This window comes from Ptychodera flava, chromosome 2 (assembly GCF_041260155.1).
Source record: "Ptychodera flava strain L36383 chromosome 2, AS_Pfla_20210202, whole genome shotgun sequence".
In the NCBI taxonomy this organism is placed as follows: domain Eukaryota; kingdom Metazoa; phylum Hemichordata; class Enteropneusta; family Ptychoderidae; genus Ptychodera; species Ptychodera flava.
The window spans coordinates 44296432-44308864 of NC_091929.1; the positions used below are offsets into that span (position 1 = coordinate 44296432).

General features: G+C 37.6%; 1 protein-coding gene across 1 annotated transcript; it reads left to right on the plus strand.

The window, feature by feature from the left end:
• The first annotated feature begins 500 nt into the window (after positions 1-500).
• On the plus strand, positions 501-7771 carry LOC139148658 (C-type lectin domain family 19 member A-like). The gene is made up of 6 exons (XM_070720155.1): positions 501-530; positions 4590-4698; positions 5195-5214; positions 5659-6064; positions 7127-7206; positions 7577-7771. The coding sequence occupies exons 2-6, from the start codon at positions 4628-4630 to the stop codon at positions 7618-7620; spliced, it is 621 nt and encodes a 206-aa protein (XP_070576256.1). The 5' UTR covers positions 501-530; positions 4590-4627; the 3' UTR covers positions 7621-7771.
• The last annotated feature ends 4662 nt before the right edge of the window (positions 7772-12433 follow it).

The following is a 12433-nucleotide window of genomic DNA, read 5'->3' on the forward strand; positions in this document are numbered from 1 at the left end:
ACAGACTGTAACAAGTTAGAGACTAGACATTTGACGATGGTACTTTAGAATGGAACGAGAAAACGTTGTTTAAAAACAGAAACAATCACTGAAAATGCGTAAAACGTCAAACTGTATTTAAAATTAATTTACAAAAGTTGCCATGCCAGATGTCTTTTCTCTAAATCTGAACACGTAGAGTGGACAGTTTGCTGAAGTCAGAAAACCTGGATAAGAATCCTTATTAATTTAACAAAAGTAACTCCCACAGTACATATAAACAATCCTTAACAACGGAAAAGCTGCAAAATAAAATGCGGTCGAATACAAAGCACCAAATACCGCACCTTTAATCCCAGAATTACAGGGGGTTTTCCCCTATCACCTGCAGTCGTTCGACGTGCGCTGGCCCTGGCTGAACTTTATGCCTTTCTTTTGATCCATTACATGTCTCACCCCCGTCGAGTTGATATCAATAAAAAAGTTAGCGGTATCGATTAATTTCACAGAGCAATCATCGTCGGGTCAGAAGAAATACTTGATTTTTCAGAGTGAGTATTTTAGACCAGTTTTGTTGCTTGTTGGTATGTTTATCTTTTTTCAGCTGTGAGGGCTTACACAGCTCGATTACAGCTCAAGTTGTTTTCTTGATTTGTGTATCCAGATCAAACTGTGTTGGTGTAAAATGCATAGTTTTCCCCCACATCTCGTTACTCTTAATGTACATTTACTTGTTTCTCTTTCATGCGCAAAGCACAATTTCTTATTTGCTCTGTCCAATGTTACCTTCGACAACCTAATTTCAGTCGCAACAGTTACTGAAAATAATTTCTTAATGCGAGAAAATTCAGGGCTCGAAATTAGCGGTAGTCCCGCGTCCACAGACTACCAACTTTTCCCTGGGGCTACCAAAGTCAATGAAATGGTAGCCCACACGGACTACCAAAGCCTGGGACATGAAATACTTGGCGTGCGATGTCCGTCACTTTCGGACGAGCTAAATGCAGTCAACATGCAGTTTCATTTGTTTGAAGCAATTATCCTTTCATCTGTGAAGAGTTTTTTCTGGTGACTATTACAATTTTCACTGCTATGTTGTTGTTTTCACAAGATGCAGAGCGTTTGATACTAGAATGTTGAGTTGCTTTCCCGTGTGCAGTCTTTGCATGCCAGTTCACACTATGCTGTTGATCGGCAGCATACAAGATGTACTTGTGTCAATATGACATTAAACTGGTCCAATAATCATTTCCATTCAAGGTAATATATTACCAGGTCCATGGGACAATTGTGATTTACAAATTTAAGTAGGACCATCCTGAACCATTGATAATTAGTGGTGGTACCAGGTGTCCGGAATGGGTAAGCGTACCCTGCTAGCATGCTACACCCGTCAGGATTGGTCCCAAAATTGTCTAAATATTGTATGAAAAGATACAGGATATGAATCACTGTAATAAGTCAAAGCCGGGAATGCTGTCGTTAATCATTTGTGTGACCGAGGTGTCATATTTGGCCACAATGTCGTCATATCGACCGTAGAACTTTTGAAAGTCGTAACGAGTCTTTTGTTGTGTATCCTTGTCTCAGTAATTTTGATGCCAATGAATTGTGTCTCAGTTGAAAATCAGTGTAGGAATCACAAGCCCTACAATACCTGAGAAGTTGAGACACGTACACACCATAAGCAGTGCTGATGGAATATTACTTGACAAGTGGGGATAATTTATGATTTCAAAATATAAATCATCCATTTTGTCATACAACTTAGTGTGTAGCCCATTAGTACCCACTTGTAGGAACAGATCAAGATATGAAGCAGAGTTCCTACCCTCTGTTGTTTCTTTGATATCCAACTCATCAGGGTAAATATGATGTAAGTAATTTGATATGTCTGGATTGTCTAGACTAATCAGATCATCGATATATCTGTGTGTGTTGTTAAAACGCTTGTCAAGTTTTGGGGTTTTGATGCTGAAATTTCACAAAACTTTCACTTTTTTATCAAGAGATTGTGTAATCAGTTTGATTTGAAATAGTAATACAAAACACTGTGTCAGTTAAGCTTGGAAATCGTGGCTGAGTTTCGCTGTCTTTTATCTATGGTTGACGATCAGTATCAATGTATTACGTTCTGTACAGAGAGACTCGGGTGTAACAACGCATGCCAGTTCATAAATATCATGAGAATATTTTTTTCTGTTTTTCTTCACTAAAGTTACAATTTCTTTGGATGTGTAAGCCGATTTAGAAAGTGATAGAAAGTGTTACAAATGTACAAAAATAAGCATTAAATTAAGCGTTCGAGACACATAACATGTGGTTTCTCGAGTAGAAGCCCCTAGTTATACCGCTGTTTTGTGTTGCTGAACCGGGGGCTTATACTGGGATGAGCACAGTATCCCTAAACCAAAATATTCATGGACTACCAGCCATTGTCACTGGGCTACCAACTTCAGAAAATGGTAGCCCAAGTGGACTACCAGGGTAAAAAGTTAATTTCGAGCCCTGAAAATGCATATTATGCACAGTGCATTGTATTTGTAAATACTTATTATATCAACATGCTTCGAGTACAAGAATAAGATTATTATATATAATCCCATGATATTTTTCTTTGTTTGACGTCATCGTATACGAGTGTTTTTTGCGGAGCCGTACAACTTCGAGCCGAAGGCGAGAAGTTGTGCGGCTCCGCGAAAAACACTTGTATACGCGATACGATGACATCAAATAGAGAAAAATACCATGGGATTATATATTTATCACATGAACAGTCTTCTTATTTTTCTTTTGACGTAGATGGATCAAAATTATCGTAACAAATTGCATGGATTTCGTCGCGATTTGTGTTTTCTTACGCGGATTACTTTCATTTAAACAGTGAAGCGGTCCGTAATCCAGGAGATACTTTCATTCATAAATCTCATCAAGCTGAAATTGGATACATCGAATGGTATCTCCACCAACAAAACGTACGGATTCGGTCACGTGAACGTGTCAATCATTGTCTCGCGCTGTACTGATGCCTAGGAAAGTGGCGAGTCGGCTATAGGTGGACATAACTTTCATCGTGCTAGCGATGGATAGCCAAGTATTCATAGTTATTTAGAATATTTACAAATGGATTTATGAAGTAAATGCAACGACACGATCGAAACAGTAATTCTCATTCTCAGAGATTCCGTGGCTTTTCAAAATATCACACAAGTTTACGACCGTGGCGAGCGCGAAAGATTCCGTTCGGTGACACACAGAGTGTACCTCATACAGTGTTTATGCCAACAACGCTGCCGTCACCGGTCTCTGTGCTCTGCCATGCCGGCGTCAACTCGTTAATCCCGATCTCGGTCGTCAATGTTTTCGTCTTAAGGACTTTGATATTTGCAGTGACATATATCTCACCCATAGATACATCCTAATTTTGCTTGACCGAAACTCTGTTTTGAGTGTTGATGTTGTCTGAGTCAACTTTCGAAGTACATCGGATTCCACAGCGCGCTGCACTGCACAGTTCAACAGCTGATGTCTTCGCTATAGCCTTACGCCGCGCTACAGGTTTGATTCCGAGCGGAATTTACGGAATTTTTTGTATGATGAAGGAAATTTATCGTTGTTAGTCGAATGACTTTACGCTTATGCCTCCTATGTCGCTTTCCCGAAGATTATACTGTACTCATTTACTCAGTTGAACTTCCGTTGAGGTGTGGTTTTCAGGTTTATCGCCAAGCGGGATCGCCAGGTATGACGTCCACATTGAGCGTTACGAAGCGACTCGACTGGCGCTGCGACGTAAGCAAAGCGATCGGCGGTATCCCCATTCGATTCTCGGGAACAGCTATAGTTTTAGCGACTCGAAATTTCGCTGGCCATGCCTTCTATGTTTCCATGTGTGGTTTTATCGGGTCACCTTTTTGTAAAAATGTCATAATAGCACGGCATCGATCACGACAAATCGGTCTATGTTCACGTCGCGACCCGCATGTATGAACGGTACCATGCAAGAAAAAAAGTTCCGGTTGATGACGTACAACAGGGGTAATTCAGATTTCTTATCCGTCCTGTTCTACGTCACACAGGTGGGAATTCGGGCCAGTTCATGTGATAATATCACATATTTCATAGAAAAAGTTTGAAACATCAAGATAGGTGTTGCTGTGAACTCTATCAGCTTCCTGGATATCATCGATGTGTGCCTCGATATTTAAGCTTTAACCGCTTTTACACAATGGACTATACCGACTAGGCTTTAGAATACAAGCATCACACTTTGATACACAATATTTAATTACCGTTCTACGGGACATTCTGTTCTTTCCATATGAAATAATTGTGTAACATTAATATAACGATAATAACACTGGTTAGCTGGTGAAATCTACTTAACAACAATGCAGCAGTGATTGTCAACAAAGTTTTCCATGCTGTATACCCGATTCTCTCCGAGGAATATTCAAACACAACCGCCAGTTACATAGATTCGAGTTATTTGTTTATGAAGTTAAAGAATTTCATCGCTGTTGCTAGAATTTTTGTATTATAAAATAAAATTTGTAGTTAATCTTCATTACACAACATCAAACCGTCATGATTTATTCCCTCTACTGCAGACATTCTCTCATCGTCACATACGTTGTGTTTATCTCCTATGGCAGATACGAAGACAATGCTACTGAATGTGTTAGTTGTCACCTCCATGGTGTATGTAGCCTATGGCAGGTAATAATGGACTGTTGTCATGTTTTGGAGTAGCTTTTAAACACCGCAATAAAACCACTGTTACCAACTAATCGATTAGAATATTTGGGATATACGATAAATATCTCATTAAAAGTCGTTTAATACCTAAGTTGATAATGTCCAATTGCACCTTTGAACAGTGTCGATATAGATCGGCCATGTTTTGAGACGGTATAACATTTATGTCGTTTTGCAGAAGCGTCCACCGAACCTATACACGCTGAACTTCATGGGTTTGATAAAATGGAGAATACAAACACATATCTGCTGAATTTTGCATTTGAGAAAGTGATATTTTTTCGAAAACCGTATTCACGACTTTACGAATTGTGTCTGTATAGAATGAATGTGAAACATAATAGGGTAGCGGGGAAGTGTGGACACTAAATTGAGAACGTGTAGAGCACCATGCAGCATTACACATTTCTAATGTTCACAGTTTGATAAATTTTTAACTCGTTCTTTTGTCACTTAGCACTTGGCATTCCCCAAATGGTGAGTAATCGTTCTCACTGCAAAATCTCTTTATCTGTAAACAAATTGTAAAGTTGATTGAGTAGTCAGTATTGCGTTTCACAATTTTTGAATAAATATTCATAACCATGGATGAACTGTTACGAATGTGCAAGCCAATCTTAAAGAATGAATGAATTAGGGGGTCAAAATTTTATCTCAGTCACCAATCGACCTTTAATAATGACAAAGACCTCTGCGAAATACATGCTTCGAACTCAAAATGTTTGACTTTTCGCATCAATTCACTTCAGGTGTATGTCATAATTATATTCCACCGCCACAATTTTGCGAATGTCGCTTTTTCTTACTACATTGTGCAAACTCGTTTCGCTTTTATGAAGATTTCTTCAAAATGCCAAACGGTTGTGTTTGTTTATTTCTGTAATATTGACCACTACTTATCTCAATTTCTCTTTTCAACAGTCGTAGGATCATTCGTTGAACACGTTGACGGAGATTGCATGTGCATGAAGTATTTATTTTACTGCCAGCAACCTGATTACACCCACCCTTACTACGCCGCTGCACAGGCCGTTTGCAATAAAATGTCCATACAGCCTGGGGGTCCTACAGGTCGACTAGCTGTTCTGAGAAATAGTTATATCGATAACAAGGTAAGCCAGTATATCATGGCCCACAACTTGGACGGCCCGCCTTGCATCACCAAGTTCGGTTTCTGGATTGGTCTGGAAGATACCCTCAACGAAGGTGAATTCATCTGGTCTGACGGTGAAAGCCATTGTCAAGATGATTACAGCAACTGGGCTCCTCGTGAACCGAACAACAATCCAAAAAAGAATAATGGTGGGCAGGACTGCGTTCAGTTATGGTAAGACCCTGTTTATCTAAAGGGAGTAGAGATTGTAAACAGCCGGGCCTTACCTGAATCATTTTGTCAATGTAGAATTTAATAGGACGTTGCCTTGTGATAAAAGACAATTGGGTTTCACCAAAAAATAAGACTACATAAATTAAGAGCTACCGAATTGATTAGACTGTGTAGGTGCCATCGAGTCAGAGAGAGTTTTACTGGCTCAAAATGTTTGATAAGCGCCACGTTCACCAAAGCTGCAACATATTTTTTGTCATTGGTAGGTTTATGCAAATATTTAAACAAATAACTACAGGACAGCATGGACCCATATTTACTTTGTGAGTCTGTCGGGATGTAACTTTATTTATTGTTAATTGAATTTCGGTTGCTGGGTTTGAAATGTGAATTAATAGATCAACGGCACTTTTAAAACTTCGGACCATTCTGCTTATTTTAACCATTAAGTCCAGTATAGCGTCCAATAGAAAACTTATGAGATCAAGTGCATCATACGAGGCAGCGTACGTAGTGTACCTTCTGCTGATCATTTTAAACTTAATACCATCACAGCTAGACCTATCACTTGATCAAAGGGCTTTAAGGATGGCTTCCTTGATTTGATGGAATGTCCTACTTGTTCGAAATGAGTCGTTGTAATAATGTTATTGTTCTTTCAAAAGTGTATTGCACACAAAATCTCCTAATCACGGAACTTTTTATATTTAGTAGTTTTGATAAATTATTCACTATATAGAAATAAATAACTTTTATTGTGATATTAATACTTATCACAATATAACGAATGTTCATCACAATATGATATATTCCATCCACAATAAAACGAATTTCACAACATAGCATCATTTTCCTTCATTTCGGGCAGTTACTGCTGCTGTTCAATCATGTAGTAAATTGTAATTATGCTACATATTTGTATGCGCTCCTGATTATTACTGTTTTGTCACCATTAGCCGTAGCTTATTGACAGCCCCAGCTAAACAATAGGCCCATCTCGGTACGTGCTTTTCATGTTATCTCAGGCTACATTCAAATAAATATATTTTTCCTGTTCTAAAGGTTTAGATTCGGCCATAATGGAAAATGGGACGACGAGTACTGTGACTTTAGACCAAAGGGCTTTGTCTGTGAAATACCAGGTAAATTATTACACGTGTGCGTCAGAGTCAAGTGATCTGTGGACGTGTATAAGTGAGTGTCAGGGGCAGAGAGAGAGAGTTATTATTTGTGAGTTTCTATTTGTACGTGCGAAGATAGATCATGGCAACTTTAACTATGCAGCACTTGATAGATATTGACTTGATGTTCCACCCCTCCCAGCAAACATTATATTGTGAGGTAATGATTTTGCAAAATTTGTGTTCAATTTCATGATGTAAGGAGGGCATGTCAATATAGACTTTATCATTAGGTTTTTACAAATGAGAACATGTTAATCATCTACCTTCATAAAGAAAGTGCTACTGAACAGTAAAATTATATTTTTTGCCATATTTGTTTGTCTTTCAGATCCCTATTGTTACAGTGACAGAAGTGAGAATTGGCATGGATAACCACTTTAACTTTCTTTATGAGCACTAAAGACACGCTGATGTATATGTAAGACACAATGGCTGAATACAATAACTTGCATTCAGAAACAATGACTATACGCCTTAAAAATGTTTTCAATATTAGAATATGAAATAAAATAGTTGGTCACAAATCAAATTTTATTGTAAACTTTTCGTATGTATGTATGTATGTATGTATGTATGTATGTATGTATGTATGTATGTATGTATGTATGTATGTATGTATGTATGTATGTATGTATGATGTATGTATGTATGTATGTATGTATGTATGTATGTATGTATGTATGTATGTATGTATGTATGTATGTATGTATGTATGTATGTATGTATGTATGTATGTATGTATGTATGTATGTATGTATGTATGTATGTATCTATCTATCTATCTATCTATCTGTCTGTATGTATGCTATGTAGTATGTATGTAATGTATGTATGTGTGTGGTGTATGTATGTATGTATGTATGTCTGTCTGTCTGTCTGTCTGTCTGTATGTATGTATGTATGTATGTATGTATGTATGTATGTATGTATGTATGTATGTATGTATGTATGGTATGTATGTATGTATGTATGTATGTATGTATGTATGTATGTATGTATGTATGTATGTATGTATGTATGTATGTATGTATGTATGTATGTATGTATGTATGTATGTATGTATGTATGTATGTGTATGTATGTATGTATGTATTGTATGTACCTATGTAGTATGTATGCAAGTATGTATGTGTGTGTGCGTGGTGCGTGCATGCATAGTCTGTCTGTCTGTCTGTCTGTCTGTCTGTTGTGTATGTATGTATGTATGTATAGTATGTATGTATGTATGTATGTATGTATGTATGTATGTATGTATGTATGTATGTATGTATGTATGTATGTATGTATGTATGTATGTATGTATGTATGTATGTATGTATGTATGTATGTATGTATGTATGTATGTATGTATGTATGTATGTATGTATGTATGTATGTATGTATGTATGTATGTATGTATGTATGTATGTATGTATGTATGTATGTATGTAGCGAATGTATGTATGTATGTCAGTTTGCATCATGCTTAATGTGATCAGTGCTTATTCTATGGGTTGATATCTGGTCATTAATCGTTTCGAAGGTAGACATAAGTCTCCAAGAAAGAAAATGACCGTGTACAGTTGTGGCATAAACATGATGAAGCTTTAGCAAAAGCACGAATATCACTTCATACATATTTCCACCTCTATCTATCTATCTTGATAGCCAAGTTAAAAACCCAAACATCTTAACCCCACAGGGCTCTTGGTACTTTTATATTTTCAAAGCTTACTAAATCCGAATCTGCACGATGGCAGTCTTGCACCCTTGGGCAGTTTGAAATGTACGAGATTGTCGCCGAGATGACCGTCGATCACAACATGTAAAATGTGATATCTTAGCTCCATGAGATGCCGTTACCTTGATGTTAGTGTCCTTTGGGGTCAACGAAGTCATTCCTTAAATTGACCGACTTGTGCAATCCTCAGTTTGCATGACAATCCAAGATGGCTGCCAAAATGGCTGTGTCAGTCTGTAACTAGTCACATCTCACTCAACCTGGCAGCTGTGCAACTGATTTTAGTGCCGTTGGGCAGGTTTTAGTGAGCAAGGAATGGCTATTTGTTCTTACATTAGTATAAAACTAATAATTAAAATCCAAAATGTATGTCAATCATCCCAAATGACCAAAAAATGGTAGCCATAAGAGATATCGAGGCATAACTCAAATAAGGGTGGAAAGACTGGTTGGTGTCTTTCACCTGGTATCCGATATCAGGAATCTTTTATCTTTTGTTGTATAAAGTGTTAAATCATATATGAAAATGTAAAATGGAAGCAAAACCTCTAAGATGGCCATCATAATGACCGTTTCGCATTGTGGTAAACCTTCAACTGGATGGCGTCCCAGATCTACCTTCATGAAAATATCATGACCTATACAAATAAGCTGCTCCAGGCCTATTCACAATAATATTACTCAGTACATATACACATCATGGCGGAAGGTGACCCTGGCCTATCCACAAATACATGTACACACTATGGTGATGACCCTGGCATATCCACCTTACAAATACATGTAAACAAAACGGAAGATGGTCAAGGCCTCTTCCCATGAAATATATTCACACTGTGGAAGATGAATAAGGAATATGAATACAGGTACAGACTATTTGTATTGGTTTCAGTATAATGCCTTTCTGAAAGCTATTTTCTTCTTATACAAGAAAATCTTGTACTATATAGTTGTCATGCCTGTTGATGATTAGGAAGAGCGCAGTCTTTACTAAGGAAAATTAAGTAAAATAACATCTGTAAGTTCATCAATGTCGCTAAAATCGTATATGAAGATTTCCTATTTCGCCGATTCAAAGTCATCTTGCTATCAGTGTATGCTGTCATTTGAACAATCACGTATACTCCATAGTGTCATACTCCATCATTTCGACGTAAGACTTGAACAAGATAGACCGTGTTATGATTATTGCAGACAAAGGAGGGACTTGTTAGCAAAAGGAATTATAAAGAAATGAAACGTTAGGTAAAAGTCAATAGATAAAGAACACTGTAAACAGATTCTCCACACAATGAAAAGCAATAGATGTGTTAGACAAAATATTTCAAGTTATATACTAAATGCGATCTCACTGTGTTGATGATGAACTTTACATCTAGATGATGACACAGGTTCATTAGCATGTGGATATTACACCATAACAAATAAACGCTTACGCGTATACATTGGATATATTTAATGAAATTTGCGATTATGCACATCTTATGTGTAACAGACAAAGATAAGGTAGCGGAATATTAATGAAATCAAACAGCGAGAACGGTCAAGCGACATTTCCCTGTGCTTCAAACAGATGATTTTTTTCTCCAGGTTCTGAAGGAAGATGATGTTATCTTTTATCATTAAGAAGAGTGGATATTTCAGTTTGTGACGTCAAGTTAAGCGCACTCGCTATAACTCAGCGCAAACTACCAAGTTTGTACCGTATTTCTGATAACATGTGAGGTCACACGTTATCAAATGCGATGTAAAAGTTGCAAATTTAACTTTAAAAGTTGTCAAATCACAGTTGAGAGGCTTAACGGGTCACGCGTTTACGAAAGCTGTCGTCAAATACGATTTCGAATCAAAAATAGGAAGATGACCTAAGTTGTCATATGCAGGTTCATTATGTGAGCCTAAATTTTAGCCTTCAAGTGGTAATGTACCATACAAATATGTACGTGAAATGAACTGCTTCCTTCTGTAGCAGAAGAATTTTTTCCATAAATTGTATCAACGACAGATGTCATTAACAAAAACAAATTTATGCCAGTAACATGTATACAGTGATGACACCAAATCAATTCCAGCAATCGTTATCATTCAAAGCAAGGCAAGGAAATCACCAGGGCCAAGAAACAAACAAACACAACAACAACAACAACAACAACAACAACAACAACAACAACAACAACAACAACAACAACAACAACAACAACAAACGCACATTGACAAAATCAATAGTCCAATCTCGCATTACTAGTTAAGTGGTGGTACCAGGTATCCGAAGTGGGTAAGCGTACCCTGCTAGCATGCTACACCCGTCAAGATTGAACTAAAGTGACAAAGTAATTGTACTGTAATTCAGATAGTTGCCAAATTGCAGTTGTGAGACAAAGTTAGGAATACTGTTTCTCATCATCTGAGTAATAGATTTTTCATAGTTTGATAGAAGATATCAATATCTACCGTAGAACGTCTTAAATGATCTAGCCAACATACTTAGTGTAAATCTCTGTCTCCCTACTTTTATGGCTAGAAAGCTGTGTCTCACTTGAAAGTCTTCATATGAGTGACAAGCTCTACAGTATCTCAGGAGTTGTGAAATATATACACCATAAGCTGGACCTGACGAAATATTACTGATTAGGAAGAGAAAGTTAATGATTTCAAAATTGAAATCCCCCCTTTTGTAATACAACTTAGTGTGCAATTTTGTTTTATTAAAAAAAGCAGATCAAGGTATCACCCTTAGCTCACACTTTCTGTTGTTTCTGTTATAATATCTAATTCATCTGGATAGATGTGATGGAGGTAATTGGAGACACCAGGATTGTTAAACCAATCAGCCATTGATGAAACCATGATGTTAAACAAAACAAAATAAATTTAGGATACTGCAGTAGAGGGCAGTCTGCACGGTGGCGAATTGGAATGATCCGGCATTGACAGTAGAGGTAAAGAGTGCCACTGGGTACTGGTCGACATGTATGATCAGGGTGAAAAGTGCGTGCGACACTTCTGTGCAAAAATTGCCTAACAGTTGCTTTGTTGAAAATGAAATGCAGTCTACAGCATCTCCGTAGTTTAGATGTAATGTGCAGTGCATAAAGTATTGGCGATGTCTTTTTCACATCGATGGTTCAAGACCTTTATGACGCAGGTCCAGTGTTAGCATGAAGCTCACCATTAACTCTACATGAAGCCACCATTCCAGGCTGAAGAAGAAAGTTTCATCAGGAAGTGGCTTTGTACGCGTTAAAAGTCACGTACCAACTGGTGATCTGCCACATAGTAGTACCGGGATGATCGTAAAGCTGGACGAACAAACACTAACAGTGAGTACACGTATTTTGTCTCACGGGAGCCTTGAGAGTTGCGTGTACAGTAGCATTTTTTGCGCTCACTGAAATCACACTCCGAGCCCCTGTGTTTGAGCCCACTATAGACCCTCAACAAAACCCGCAACTTGTCGAAGACATA